The 14908-nt window shown below is 56.8% G+C and overlaps 1 protein-coding gene across 1 annotated transcript in view; it reads left to right on the top strand.

Moving 5' to 3' along the window:
- The window catches only part of UROC1 (urocanate hydratase 1), a 34708-nt gene extending 20493 nt beyond the window's left edge, over positions 1–14215 (top strand). The window contains exons 16-21 of the mRNA XM_043442752.1: positions 2111–2181; positions 3287–3385; positions 4514–4613; positions 7243–7324; positions 10538–10637; positions 13155–14215. Of these exons, the coding sequence (XP_043298687.1) occupies positions 2111–2181; positions 3287–3385; positions 4514–4613; positions 7243–7324; positions 10538–10637; positions 13155–13292 (590 nt within the window). The 3' untranslated portion in view covers positions 13293–14215. The remainder of the gene's footprint in view (positions 1–2110; positions 2182–3286; positions 3386–4513; positions 4614–7242; positions 7325–10537; positions 10638–13154) is intronic.
- Positions 14216–14908: the final 693 nt, after the last annotated feature.

Genomic DNA, 14908 nt, shown 5'->3' with positions numbered 1-14908 from the left:
TTCAGGACTGATTTCCTTTAGGATGGACTGGTTGAATCTCCTTGCAGTCCAAGGGACTCTCAAGAGTCTTCTCCAACACCACAGTTCAAAAGCATCCATTCTTCAGCGCTCAGCTTTCTTTATGGTCCAACTCTCACATCCATACACGACTACTGGAAAAACCATAGCTTTGCTAGATGGACCTTTGTTGGCAAAGTAATGTCTCTTTAATATGACTTCTAAGTTGGTCATAGCTTTTCTTCCAAGGAGCTAGTGTCTTTCAATTTCTTGGCTGCAATCACCATCTGCAGTGATTTTGGAGCCCCCCAAAATAAAGTCTCTCACTGTTTCCATTGTTTCCCCATCTGTTTGCCATGAAGTGATAGACCTGGATGCTGTGATCTTAGTTTTCTGAATGTTGAGTTTTAAGCCAAATTTTTCACTGTTCTCTTTCACTTTCATCAAGAGGCTCTTTAGTTCTTCTTCGCTTTCTGCCATAAGGGTGGTGTCATCTGCATATCTGAGGTTATTGATATTTCTCCTGGCAATCTTAATTCCAGCTTGTGCTTCATCCAGCCCAGTATTTCTCGTGATGTACTCCGCATATAAGTTAAATAAACAGGGTGACAATATACAGCCTTGATGCACTCCTTGCCCAATTTTGAACCAGTCTGTTGTCCCATGTCCAGTTCTAACTGTTGCTTCTTGACCTGCATACAGATTTCTCAGGAGGCAGGTAAGGTGGTCTGGTATTCCCATCTCTTGAAGAATGTTCCACAGTTTGTTGTGATCCACACAGTCAAAGGCTTTGGCCTAGTCAATAAAGCAGAAGTAGATGTTTTTCTTTCTGGAACTCTTGCTTTTTTGATGATCCAGCTGATGTTGGCAATTTGATCTCTGCTTCCTCTGGCTTTTCTAAATCCAGCTTGAACATCTGGAAGTTCATGGTTCACGTACTGTTGAAGCCTGGCTTGGAGAATTTTGATCATTACTTTGCTAGCATGTGAAATGAGTGCAATTGTGTGATAGTTTGAACATTCTTTGGCATTGTCTTTCTTTGGGATTGGAATGAAAACTGACCTTTTCCAGTCCTTGGGCCACTGCTGAGTTTTCCAAATTTGCTGGCATATTGAGTGCAGCACTTCCACAGCATCATCTTTTAGGATTTGAAATAGCTCAACTGGAATTCCATCACCTCCACTAGCTTTGTTTGTAGTAATGCTTTCTAAGGCCCACTTGACTTCACATTCCAGGATGTCTGGCTCTAGGTGAGTGATCATACCATTGTGATCTGGGTGGAGCCTCCTCCAGCTTCTGGATGTTTGTACAGCTGCAGACCCTCAACCTGCCAGGTGACTGCTGGTGTTCCCACCGTAACCACCCTCCAGAGGCGATTTCAAGCAAGCGAGGCTCCGCATGGAGCGGGAGCAGGGTGTCCACCAGCCAGAAAACCTCGGGGCACAACTCCTAGTAAAGAGCAGGAACGTCACTAAGTGATGTGGGAACATTACCTTTATTTTTAATACAATTTTTTCAGTTTATTTGACTGAAACTTTATAGACATCTGTAAGCCACAGGCTCACAGAATTCCTGCAGATTTAGTATTCTGTTCCCACGAGCACCTTGGCGGACCCCCCTTCTCCAGCCCTCCACTCTTAACTGCCTGCCTGTCCTACCTCGAGAGTCCTCAGCGCCTCTGTACTTGATGCCCCCTCTGCAAAATGCTGTTCCCTCAATTCCATGTAGCTGGCTCCTCTTCAGCATCCAAGACTTGCCTTGAGTGTCACCTCCCCAGAGAGGCCCCTGGTCCCCTGACCCCCCACCCCAGTCTCAACTGCACTTGTTTCCTTCTTGGCCTGCAGTAGTCTTGGCTCTGGAGCCTGGCACATAGCAGATGCTCCTTAGATATTCGCTGCGGGTCGAGTGCTGACTCGCCCTATTGCTGGCATTGCCATTGCCGGAAGTCAGATGGGCTGGTGGGGAGCTGGGGGTGGGGGCATCCCGACCCTGCTTGGGGTCCAGTGGTGGGTGCAGATGGGTGCCTTCGCCCAGCGGCCTTGCAGCGGAAGTGTGTGCCCCCACCATGGGGCAGGGGCTCTGGTACCTTTGACACCCCCTCCCCTGCCTGCAGTGACCCCGGCCGTGAAGCTCCAGTATGTGGACAACATCCGCTGGATCCAGGAGGCTGCCAAGCACCAGCTGGTGAGGCTCCAGCTGGGGGGGTGGGGGGGCGGTGTGGACCTTGCCCCAGGTGAGATGCTGCTCACTATCTGGACAGCTTGGGGAGTCCCTACTGGCCACCTCGCCCAGGGGCACTGTACAGAGAAGCCTTTCAGAAGGTGGCCTGGACTCTGGGGCAGCGACCTGGGTCAGGTAGGTCCTTCCTCCCATCATGGCCAGGCAGGTCCCTGAAGCCAGACCTCCTGACTTCTCAGCTGTGTGACCTGGGGTGAGTGGCTTGGCCTCTCTAGGCCTCCTCTCCCATCTGCACAGTGGAGATACTGGAGGTGGAACAGCCCCAGGCTGTGGTGTGGGGCTTGGAGCAGGACCTCTGCTGGGCCAGGGCAGGGCAGATGGGTGTTTCTGTGCCTGTGAGCGTGACCACAGATCAGATGACCCAGGGAGCTGGGGGTTGGGGGTGCTGGCGGTGTAGCAGAAGGGTGTCTCTGAGGAGCTGACTTGCAAGTTCAGGCCTAAGCGGGGCTGGGTCGGGGGTGGGGGGGTGACAGTTGGGAAGCAGAGGGACCAGCCAGTGCACAGGCCTGGGGAGGCAGCCGGCCGGATGCGCTGAGACCAAAAAAAAGACGGGCGTGTGGTTCTGATGGCTGGACGCTGCCACGCCTGCACCAGTGGGTCCTTGGCCTGGGGTTCAGCCGCACCTGCCCCGAGCAGTGGCCGCCGTTCCTGGGCTTCCCAGTCCAACCCCACCCACCCAGACTGCGGCCGCCGCCTGTACCGGTGGTTGCACGTGTGTTTCTCCGCGGAACCCCTCATGCCAGCCACCCAGTGCCTGAGATGTCCACGGCGACCGCCGCTGGATTTGAAGATCTGGGCCTGGGGAGGGTGGGGCAGGAGGTGGAGATGGGGGCGGGGCCTGACAGAGACGCACAGTAGGTCACCTCCCAGGAGAGAGTCGGTCAGCCTGGAGCCCCTGCGGCTAGCCCTGCGGTGACTGGTCAGGAGGGATATCTGCAGGAGACGCCCCCAGACTGCACTAGACACGCGGGCCGGGCATGGGGCTGGGCTCCCGCGACTGCCGTCCAGCGGCTGGGGGCGTGTCTCCTGAGCATCACCCTTCTCGCCACAGGTGGTGGGCTCCCAGGCCAGGATCCTGTACTCGGACCAAAAAGGCCGTGTGGCCATCGCCATGGCCTTCAACCAAGCCATCGCCCGTGGGGAGCTCAAGGTGGGCGCCCCGCCAGGCCAGCCCTCAAGCCCGGGCTCTGCTGTGGGCCCTGCCGTGAGACTCTGGGCAGTCAGGGGCCATCTCTGAGACTTGTAACCTCAAAGCGTAGCTTCCCCTCCAGTGTTTCAGGCTGTCTTTGTTGAACTGTCCCTTTCACATCGCGACAACTCGCCTTTCTCCGTCTCCCTAGCGGTCAGCCCCGCCCACCTCGCTCAGAGCATGCGCACATGGCGCTACAGCTGTGGGCTGTACAGCTGTGGGCGCCACCGCTACGGCGCTTCGTCCCCCTCCCTCTCCGCCTCCTCCTTCCTCCTCCCTCCTTCCAGTCAGCTCCGCCCACCTCGCTCGGCGCATGCGCGCAGGGCGCCTCTTCATCCCACCTCCCTCTCCGCCTCTCCTTCCTCCCGCCTCCTTCCAGTCAGCCCTGTTCACCTCGCTCGGCGCATGCGTGTACGGCGCGTCTTCATCCCCAGCCTCTCCCTCCGCCCTCTCCTTCCTGAGCGCCGCCCCGCCCCGCCCCGGTGCAAACCTTGCTCCAACACGGGTCTCCCGGCAGAGCACATGGCAGACAGGGTTCCGCCCGGTGCAGGTGGAGGGACACTGTGGATGCGTGGGCAAGGCCATCGGCCCACGGGCTGTGGGCGTGCTGCGCTCCGCGGGTGAAGTGAGCGAGGAGAGCGCGTAGGGTCAGGACTGGGCTCCGTGCTGCAGGCGGAGCCGTGAGTGTCCCCGGCGCCAGCGCACGGGGCTGGGGGGTCCCGTGCTGAGCGGGGTCAGGCCCGGCCTGCTGAAGCGCAGGGCAGCTCCTGCGACCTCCGATGAGCGCCAAAGCCCCGGCCTGTCCCTGCAGCCCTGAGATTGGGGCTCCGTAACGTGGGCGTGGTGACTGTGGACGGGTAGCGGCGACTCTGAGCCAGCACCTGGGGGCGCACGGGCTCTGGGTGGACAGAAGGGGCATCTCTGGGCAGTCACCGGGGGCGAGGGGCGTGGGAACCCCCTGCGCCCTCCTGCAGAGGGTCTGCTCCCCGGGGTGGTCCAAAGGGCGTCTGACGTGGCCTGACCCTTGAACTCTGCCCCGGGCCAGGCAGTGGACACCGCCGCTGACCTTTCATGCCTTCCACACCGCAGGCACCGGTGGTCCTGAGCCGAGACCACCATGACGTGAGTGGCACCGACAGCCCCTTTCGGGAGACCTCCAACATTTACGACGGCTCTGCCTTCTGTGCAGGTGAGGAGGGCGGCGCGTCTAAGATGTGTTTCTGTTGGATTTGGGTTTTATGTAAAAATCAAGTGGTTCATTCAGTCTGTCACGGTGCTGTGGAAAAGGCTGCTGGCTTCTGAGGGGCCAAGGCCCAGGGTGACCAGCCCACGACGGAGGCGGCTCTGGGACACCGGACACAGTTGTAAATGTGAGCGGGAGCCAGTGGACCGGGCCGGTGGATGCCCAAAAGCTGGGTACAGCTGGCCCCATCACGTGCCAAGGGGTCTGCAGAGGGTCCTCAGGGTCCTCGTCTGTGACATGGGGCCAACAGCGGGTCCTTCTCTGTTGTGAAGGATGCGCTGAGTTCGAGTGTGGGAGTCATGTCAGCTCCCCCAGCCCAGGTTCTGTGAGGGGCTGTTACCATCACATAGAGTTTCTGCCTTCTGCTCCTGGGGCCTTTCTTGTCCCCAGCACCCGAGGCTCCTTCCGTCATGGATGGGATCCCCAGGGAAGGAGTGGACACCCAGGAACACCAGTGCACATCACTTTGAGGAATAGGTCCATTTCATATAAGTTGTGAAACTGATGGGGATAGAATCATATTCCTTTATTATCTTTCTAATATCTGTGGGGTTCACACTGTCTTTCCTGATGTTAGTCTTTTCTGTCTTCTTTCTCTTTCCTTGATCAGCTTGGCTAGACATTTTTCAATTTTATTGATCTTCTCAAAGAAGTTTTTAGTTACATTTTTTTCTATTACTTTTTTGCTTTCAAATTGATTGATGTCTAGTCTTATCTTTACTATGACCTTCCTATTTACTGTTTTAGTTTAGTTTGCTCTTCTTTCTTCAGTTTCATAAGGCTTTCTTTTCTAATAAGAATATTTTATGTTATGAATTTCTCTCTAATCTTACCGATTTTTGCAAAATATATTTTTATTTTCATTCAGTTCAAAATACTTTTAAATTTCCTTTGGTACATCGTCTTAGAACCATGGATTATTGTGAAGTATCTTTTTAAATTTCCAATGTGGGGAGATTTTTCAGTTAATCTTTCTGTTACTGACTTCTGAGTTAATTCCAATATAGTCTGAGAGCTTGCTTTGTATTCATCCTGTTATTTTAAACTTGTGTTAAGAGTTGTGTTGTGGCCTCGAAGGTGGTCCGTCTTGACGCACCTGGGAAGGACATGTATTCTGCTGTTACTTGGGAGCTTGTTCTTTCTTATTTTTTTTTTTAATTTTTAAGCGGTTCTTTTGATGTGGACCATCTTTATTGAATATGTAACAACACTGCTTCTGTTTTATGTTCTGGTTTTTTGGCTGTGAGGCACATGGGGGGTCTTAGCTCCCAACTGGGGATGGAACCTGCACCCCCTCATTGGAAGGTGACATTTTAACCACTCGACCACCAGAGAAGTACTGGGGGCTTTCTCTACATCTCACCTAGGTGAAGTTGGTTAATAATGCTCCTCCTGTGGTCAGGACCCTTGCTGACCTTCTGCTGACGTGTCCCCTAGATGACCGAGAGTGAGGGGATGCAGTTCCCGACTCTGCATTTGTCTGTTCCCTCCACAGTCGTCCTCCGCTGTGCCGTGTTTTAAAGCTATGTTGTCAGGCGTGCCCTTGTTTATGTGTATTGTCTCTTCTTGGAAAATTGACCTCTTTACCATCTTGTGACGGCTCTCTTTATTTCTTTTTTCATTTCCTTTTTCTTTTTTCGTTTTAAAACATTTTTTGGCTGCCTCATGCGACACGTGGGATCCTAGTACCCCGACCAGGGATCAAACCCCGGGCCCCCTGTGTTGGGAGCACAGAGTCTTAACTGCAGGACCACCAGAGATGCCCCTTTTTATCCTTGATACTGCCGGCTCTCACGTTCTGTGACGTTAATGTAGTTTACATTGGTATTCTTCGACCAGTATAAAAATTGACCACTAACTTAGAGGCTGGAAGCAGCACGAGCGTGTTCCCTAAAGTTCTGAAGACCGGATGTCTGAAATCAATTTCTCGAGGCTTGGGTCGAAGTGTGGGCAGGGCCCCGATGTCTCAGGAGGCAGCCAGGGGTGGGTGGGTAGCTCCTTGGCCTTGTTCTGGTGCATCTCACAGCCCCATGTGAGATGGAGTCATTCCCGGGACCCCGCCTCTTCTCTGCGGGGGCTTTGAGGAAGAGCCCACCAGGGGCCAGGCCCTTTGTCCCTGGCCCGGGGCGGTGGTCTCAGGGCGGCTCCGACTCTTTCAGCAGGTCCTTGGACAGTGGTGAGGCTCGGTTCCCGCCTCTGTGCGGGTGCCTATCTCCCTGCAGAGTCCTGTCTGGTTGCCTGCCCTGGGGCCTCGCCCAGTGATGCCCAGGAGCAGTCCGCAGCGTGCAGCTTGTCCCCCGCCCGCTGGCATCTTTCTCTGAAGGGTGGGACTGATGCTGTTTGTCACTTGAGCGACAGTTCCTCCATCCTCGGTGCCTCTGGGGTGCTGCACCTGTGCCCGTGCTGGGCAGGTGGCAGTGGGCATCGGGCACTCGTTCGGTGCTCCCGCTTCACTGGGCTCTGAGAACGCAGTGTCTGCAATTCCTACAGTCGCCCTCCCTGGTTCCCGTCTGACCCCCGACCCTGGCCCAGGCTGGCCGCCTTGCCCGGGGCTGACCGTGCTCTCTTTCTGCAGACATGGCCGTGCAGAACTTTGTGGGCGACGCGTTCCGTGGAGCCACCTGGGTCGCCCTGCACAACGGTGGTGGTGTTGGCTGGTAAGAAGGTTCCTGAGGGCCAGTGGCGTGGGTGGGGGCTCCCCGGGAGTCTCGGGGGGCCCTCCCACATCCCGCGCCTGTCTCTCCAAGCTCTCTCTGCTGAGGGCTCCTTGTGTGAGCTGGACGTGGGGGCCCTGCCCAGCCCGCCCCGTGCAGTCTCCTGCCTCTCGCAGGACACCGCGAGTTGTCCTTTCCCGTGTGGTTCTTCTGCTGCTTTCAGATGTTCTCCAGGGAACCCTTAGAGTCATCCTGGCCCCGTCCTTTGACTTCGCCAGGGCGGCTGGGCTGGGCGGCGGGAACCTGGATCTGGGCTCCCTGGCTCCTGGCCCCGCGCTGCCCAGCCAGGCCTGTCTCCAGCCCAAGCCACAGGCCAGCTGGGGTTCTGGAAGTCTCTCTCCTGGGCCATAGACGAGTGCCCTTGCGAGGTTGTCCCTGATTCTGTACCCAGTTTCAGCCCTTGGGCGTTTCCAGCACCGGCTGTCCTACAGCTCAGCTCAGGCCCCATGCTTTCAGCCTGGAGAGGACACCACATCCCACAGCTGGGGGCTCAGTCCCTCGGGGCCGGCCCCCTCCACTCACCGCCCCACTTCCTGACCCCAGTCACAGGTCTGCAGCGTCACCTGTGCTCCCCTCACCCCCAGCTGGAGATCACAGGTCCCTATAGCCCCCTGCTCAGTTCCCCTGCTTTGCTGGAGCAGCTCACGGAAGGCAGGGATTTCTGAAAAAAATGACAAAAGACGTCAAAGGGTTTGAATCAGTAGCCAGAGGAGGAGGCACATGGGGTGAGCATGCAAGGGATCACCTGACTGCAGGGGCCGGGGCAGGCGCGGCCACACATGCCCGTGTTCTGGTTCCCCAGCCGGCCACTCTCCAGGCCCCTCTTCTGGGGCTTCCCTGGAGGATTCCTTCCATGGGTGTGACTGACTCCATCACTGGCCACGGGTGACTGGTTCCACCTCCAGCCCTTCCCCCTCTGCGGTGGTCAGGGCCTGGGCCCCAGGTTCCAACTGAGGGTCACAGGGTGGCTCCTCCGGCAGCCAGCCCTGCCCCCTTGGGTGAATTCCCAAAGTCACCTCATCAGCAGGATGGAAGACACCTTCATCCTGCTCATCACAGGAAATTACAAGGGTTTAAGGAGCTCTGTGCTGGGAACCGTGGACAAAGACCAAACGTTTATTTCTCATTATAAGTAACAATGTCCCATTCGCTGCTGAGAAAAACGAACAACTGGTGTCCATCCTAAAGGAGATCAGTCCTGAGTATTTACTGGAAGGACAGATGCTGAAGCTGAAACTCCAATACTTTGGCCACATGATGCAAAGAACTGACTCATCTGAAAAGACACTGATGCTGGGAGAGATTGAAGGCGGGAGGAAAAGGGGACGACAGAGGATGAGATGGTGGGACGGCAGCACCGACTTGATGGACTCGCTGAGTGGGTTCTGGAGATGACGCGATCCCTCTGGTGGGGGCCGGAGCCCGCGGTGGCGCCGGGTCTGGATTCAGATCTGTCGCCCCCAGATTCCTGAAATAGGAGCCAGGACGGCAGAAGGCAGGACATGAGGGCCTCGGGCACTGCTCGCCATGGGGCCCCCCCACCAGGCTGCCCCCCAGGCTCTGACGGCACGGCCCGTGAGGTGCTGGCACCGAGGCTGTTGGTCGTGGTGCCCTTGGGGGCTCCTTTGGGAAATTGCCTCAGGTTGACTGCAGAATCCGTGAGACACACACGTGTGTAATTTATTTATTTATTTTATTTTTTTACGCATGTGTAATTTAATCCACCAGATACTCCTGCAAACCTTCCCGGAAATGCAGTGGGAAAACACCCCCCCACCCCCCCACGCAGCCTTCCTTCCAGTTTCAGCTGCGTCTCTTCCTTCCAAGTCACAGTTTGCCCTGACGTTTCTGAGTTTGCTCCAGGTTTCCCCACTGCATGTCAGCTCCCTGTTCCTGAGCCGATCCGTGTCAGCACTGGGTTCCCTACAGTCCCCGCGCCCTGCCCCATCTGTTCTGACCGCGTGCTGAGGTCTGGCCCATGCCGTCTGCCCCACAGTCCTAGCCAGCGGCTGCCGTGTAGATGGGGACCGTGGGCTGCAGAGCGGGAGACTCAGTGGTCAGGCTCTGGTCTTGACTGGTTGGCCAGCTCCGTAGAGACAGTGGACCTCAGTCCCTCTGGGGAGGGTGTGCAGGTCCCTGTGGGCGGGACCAGCCCCCAGGCCCGTGTCTCTGAGGAACAGATGCACTGTCCAGGTTCGATCCCTGGGTCGGGAAGATCCCCTGGAGAAGGGCATGGCTACCCACTCCAGCATTCCTGCCTGGAGAATCCCATGGACAGAGGAGCCTGGTGGGCTGCAGTCCACGGGGTCTGGGACTTCACTTTATCCAGATACTGACATTGTCTCCCCACCAGAGCACATCTTGAAGCCAGCTGTGTGTGGGCATCCCTGAAGGGCCTGTTAATATGTGGATCCTGATGGCAGGTCGGGGCGGGGGTCTGCGTCCCTGCCCAGCTGTGGGTGATGGTGCCATGGGGCCCCTGGGGGGTAGCAGCCTGGATTCTGAGGTGACCTGTCCACAGAAGTCTCACTGTTTCTTGGGGACAAACGGTTGTGACAGCTGCATGCTTCTCAGGCTGCTAACGGTGAAGACCCGTCACAGGAGCTGTGGCCCCTGCAGGACCCACACTGGTCTCCCAGGACACTTAATGTCCGCTCCTCTCATCAGCTGGATGGTCCCACCTCAGAGGCAGCTGCACCCAGAGCTTGACCCTGCAGACGCTGACGGCTCGGCCACAGTTCCCAGTTCCCGAGTGAGGACTTCCATTTGCATAACCTCCTCAGCTCCTGCCGCCTTCACACATCAGACCCGGGGCCGTGGGCTTAGTGGCCGAGAAGTTCCGACCCTGTTGTTCTGCCCTGAGTTGCTTTCAGTCTCCAGGACCTTGTGGCTGAGTTCTGTGGGCTTTCCTGCTCATCTCATGGTGTCGAGTGTCTCCTTAGTACAGCCAGCACTGACCTTCGTGTGACCTTCTCCCCAGGACCGTTCTCTGGCCAGTGACTGCTCCACGACATGAGCAGGCTCCCTCTCTCTGCTCGTCCGCCTGGGCCTAGGGCTCCTCCGCCCGGGTTTGCAGAGGCCACCTGGAGCTGAGCACCTTTGCCCCCTGACTGTCCGTGCCTGGGAGTGGCCCTGAAACCCTTTGGCTTCTTGCAGGGGCGAGGTGATCAACGGGGGCTTTGGCCTCGTGCTGGACGGGACTGAGGACGCTGAGCGGAAGGCCAGGAGGGTGCTCAGCTGGGACGTCGCCAACGGAGTGAGTGACTGCCAGCATTCCCCAAGGCTCTCCCCTGTGCAGACTGCAGACCCTCCTCCTTCCCGAAAGGTCTGCGACCCTCCTGCCACTGCGGTGTCTCCCTCCAGCCACTGCCAGTGTGTCCCTCCACGGCAGACAGCCCGCGTTTCCCCAGGGCTGTTTCCTGGCCAGCCTGTGTCCACGGGGCCACCGCCTCTGTGTGCATCTGAGAGCACAGCTGCATAAACTCGTGTCTGTGTCCTGACACTCGTGTGTGTGTGTCCTGACACATGTGTGTGTCCTGACACTCGTGTGTGTGTCCTCACGTGTGTGTGTGTCCTGACACTCGTGTGTGTCCTTACGTGTGTGTCCTGACACGTGTGTGTCCTGACATGTGTGTGTCCTGACACGTGCATGTGTGTCCTGACACCTGTGTGTGTGTCCTGACACTAATGTGTGTGTCCTGACACGTATGTGTGTCCTGACATGTGTGTGTCCTGACACTCGTGTGTGTGTCCTCCTCACGTGTGTGTGTGTCCTGACACTCGTGTGTGTGTCCTGATGTGTGTGTCATGACGTGTGTGTCCTGACACGTGTGTGTGTGTCCTGACGTGTGTGTCCTGACACGTGTGTGTCCTGACGTGTGTCCTGACGTTTATGTGTGTGTGTCCTGACGTGTGTGTGTGTCCGGATGTGTGTGTGTCCTGACACTTATGTGTGTGTGTGTCCTGACTCGTCTGTCTGTGTCCTAACACACGTGTGTGTGTCCTGATGTGTGTGTGTGTCCTGATGTGTGTGTGTGTCCTGACACGTGTGTGTGTTTGTGTCCAGACGTGTGTGTGTCCTGACGTGTGTGTGTCCTGACACCCGTGTGTGTGTCCTCACGTGTGTGTCCTGACACTAATGTGTGTGTCCTCACGTGTGTCCTGACACGTATGTGTTTCCTGACATGTGTGTGTCCTGACACGGGTGTGTGTGTCCTGACACGGGTGTGTATTTCCTGACACTCGTGTGTGTGTCCTCCTCACGTGTGTGTGTGTTCTGATACTCGTGTGTGTGTGTCCTGATGTGTGTGTGTGTCCTGATGTGTGTGTGTCCTGACACGTGTGTGTGTGTCCTGACATGTGTGTCCTGACACGTGTGTGTCCTGACGTGTGTGTGTCCTGACGTGTGTGTGTGTCCTGACTCGTGTGTGTGTCCTGACGTTTGTGTGTGTGTCCTGACGTGTGTGTGTGTCCGGAGTGTGTGTGTCCTGACACTCGTGTGTGTGTCCTGACACGTGTGTGTGTGTGTCCTGACACTTATGTTTGTGTGTGTCCTGACTCGTCTGTCTGTGTCCTGACACACGTGTGTGTGTCCTGACGTGTGTGTGTGTCCTGATGTGTGTGTGTGTCCTGACACTTGTGTGTGTGTCCTGACACGTGTGTGTGTCCTGACGTGTGTGTCCTGACGTGTGTGTGTCCTGACGTGTGTGTCCTGACGTGTGTGTGTGTCTTGACGTGTGTGTGTGTCCTGACTGACTGTGTGTGTGTGACTGTGTGTGTGTGTCCTGTGTGTGTCCTGACGTGTGTGTGTGTGTCTTGACGTGGTGTGTGTTCCACACTGTGTGTGTGTGTCCTGTGTGTGTCCTGACGCGTGTGTGTGTCCTGACGTGTGTGTGTGTCTTGACGTGTGTGTGTGTCCTGACACTCGTGTGTGTGTCCTGACGTGTGTGTGTGTCTTGACGTGTGTGTGTGTCCTGACACTCGTGTGTGTGTCCTGACGTGTGTGTGTCCTAACGTGTGTGTGTGTCCTGACACGTGTGTGTGTGTGTCCTGTGTGTATGTCCTGACGTGTGTGTGTGTCCTGACGTGTGTGTGTGTGTCCTGTGTGTGTGTCCAGACTGTGTGTGTCCTGACACTCGTGTGTGTGTCCTGACACGTGTGTGTGTGTGTCCTGACACTTATGTGTGTGTGTCCTGACTCGTGTCTGTGTCCTGACACACACGTGTGTGTGTCCTGACTCGTGTCTGTGTCCTGACTCCTGTGTGTGTCCTGACACGTGTGTGTGTGTCCTGACTCGTGTGTGTGTCCTGACACTTGTGTGTGTGTCCTGACACGTGTGTGTGTGTGTGTGTGTGTGTGGTGCAGGCCCCCATCCCTAAGGGACAACGTATCAGGAGCTGAAAGGGGAAGCATGATAGATGGGCGTCTGGATGATGGGGGCGGGTTTACAGGATGTGAGTGAAATGGGGAGGGGGCTGGGGAGCCCGACTGCAAGGGGCCAAGGGTTAGACTCGGGCCTAGGAGAGCGGTGGGGAGACTCCCGGGGGCCCCCCAGGACGGGGGCTACGCTTCCTCCTGGAGGCCGGGAAGCCGGAGGGAACGGGTGGGGTGGGTGGGGTGCCAGGGCCATGTCCAGGGGCCCCTGACAACACAGGCCAGATGGGAGGAAGGGAGCGGCTGGGGAGGGCCCGAAGCGGAGCCGAGGTGGTGTGCTCGGAGGACACGCGGGCTGGGCGGGGCCTGGCACAGAGGACACGCCCCTCCCGCCCCTCAGGTGGCCCGCCGCTGCTGGTCCGGGAGCCCCAAGGCCTACGAGGTCATCTGCCAGACGATGCGGGAGGACAGTGGCGTGGCGGTGACGCTGCCACACGCCGTGGCGGACGAGCGTGTGCTCCAGGCGCTGCGGCAGTGAGGGGACTGGGCTCCCCGCAGTGCCCTGCCCCCGGTCCCGCCCCCACCTCACATTCCCCAGCCCGCTGCTCGCCGTGCTCCCCCGGGTCCGGAGCTTTGCACACGGGTGTGCTTAGACGCGCACACACACACAGACATGCACACACAAGCATGTATGCGCACTTACAAGCATGTACACACATGCAAGCATGCCCTCTTCCGTCTCACCACCCCAGAGGCAATGTCACTGCATCCCCATCTCACAGACTAGCCAGCGAGGCAGGGCCCTCTGCTCTCACCACGCGGCTCCCCTGGGGGCCTGGCGGGCAGTGAGGGTCTCCTTCAGTGTGGGGAGCTCAGGCCTGCTGTGGAGGGGACTCCAGGGGCTGGTGCCCAGAAGACTGGCTGAGTGGGGTGCCAGCCGGCCCACGGAGCGGCCTGCAGTTCCTCCTCCCCCTGGGCGCAGGGTTCATTTGGCCAGATTCTCATCTAACATCCATCGCCCCCCAACCCCTGACTAACTGTCCACACCAGGGACCCACAACCTTGGCGCACAGACCAGCCTGGCTCTGACCATATTCCTTATTCTTTGTCTTCCGTCTTAGCTGAGCCCCTTCTGGGCCCATGACAGGCTTAAACTGAGAAAGACTTTGGGGATGGGTCTCCAAGGAGCCCCCAAAAACTTGACACGCCCCACTTTGTGTCTAGTCTCAACCACGCCATATGGCCTGTCTCCTCCCCACTGGCCATTCTGCCTTTGTCTGAGCTCACAAAACCCCAGTGTTGTCTGGGTAGCAATATACACAGAAGAAGTAGTTGATTTTCCAGCCTGCCTAGTAATCAAGAATAACCATTGACCTGGTTCCAGCCCAACAGACTGTGGAAGTCTGCTGGATGGGTCTGCTGGGAAAGCTGTAATAAAAATGAACTGATGTGGCTGTGTCACATTTTTGCTTTTGCCCCTTCTTTCTGCCAGAGTCTCAGGTGTAATGCCTGGAAGCACAGCAGCTCTGCTGTGACCATGAGGGGATCACTGAACGCATGGAGACTTGTGGAAAATCAGAGGTGCCTGGGCTTCTGGCAGCACTGGGTGCTACTGTGACAGTCTTGGGTGCCTTCTCCTTTCCTTGGTTCTCACCTGCTCAAGCCATCCTTGCAGGCTTCTGTTGCACATGGCGAGCGTGGGGTCCGGATGTAGAGGAGGGCTCCACTCTCTCGCCATGGGCTTTCCAGAGGGGTCCCCTATCCTGGAGTCTGGGGCCAGAGTCCTGGGGTTGAAGTTTTTTTGCACCCCCCCCCCACTTTAAAGTTTTTTGACTTTGTCACCAATTTTTAGAAATTGGGAAATTTCACTTAAAAAAACAAACCCAGGTTTTGAGTTACTTGAAGTCAGGAGAGTAAGTGATACTTGTTGATACAAGTCTCCTTGAAGGTCACCCTGTTGTATGGATCTGCACAAACATTCCCTGTTTATCAGGGGAAATGTGTGTGTTCAGTTTGAAGACCAGGACCTCCTGTCATCCTTTCCACCCAGCACCCTGAGTCCTTCAGGGCCAGGGCTGACAGCCAGGGCTCGGCCAGCCTCAGGGCAGGGTCTCAGGAGGCTTGTGGCCACGTACGAGGGCTCCAGATCCTACC

Source organism: Cervus canadensis, chromosome 22 (genome assembly GCF_019320065.1).
Source record: "Cervus canadensis isolate Bull #8, Minnesota chromosome 22, ASM1932006v1, whole genome shotgun sequence".
NCBI lineage: Eukaryota > Metazoa > Chordata > Mammalia > Artiodactyla > Cervidae > Cervus > Cervus canadensis.
The sequence above is the reverse complement of the archived record's forward strand: the minus strand, read 5'-3'. Positions and strand labels throughout refer to the sequence as shown.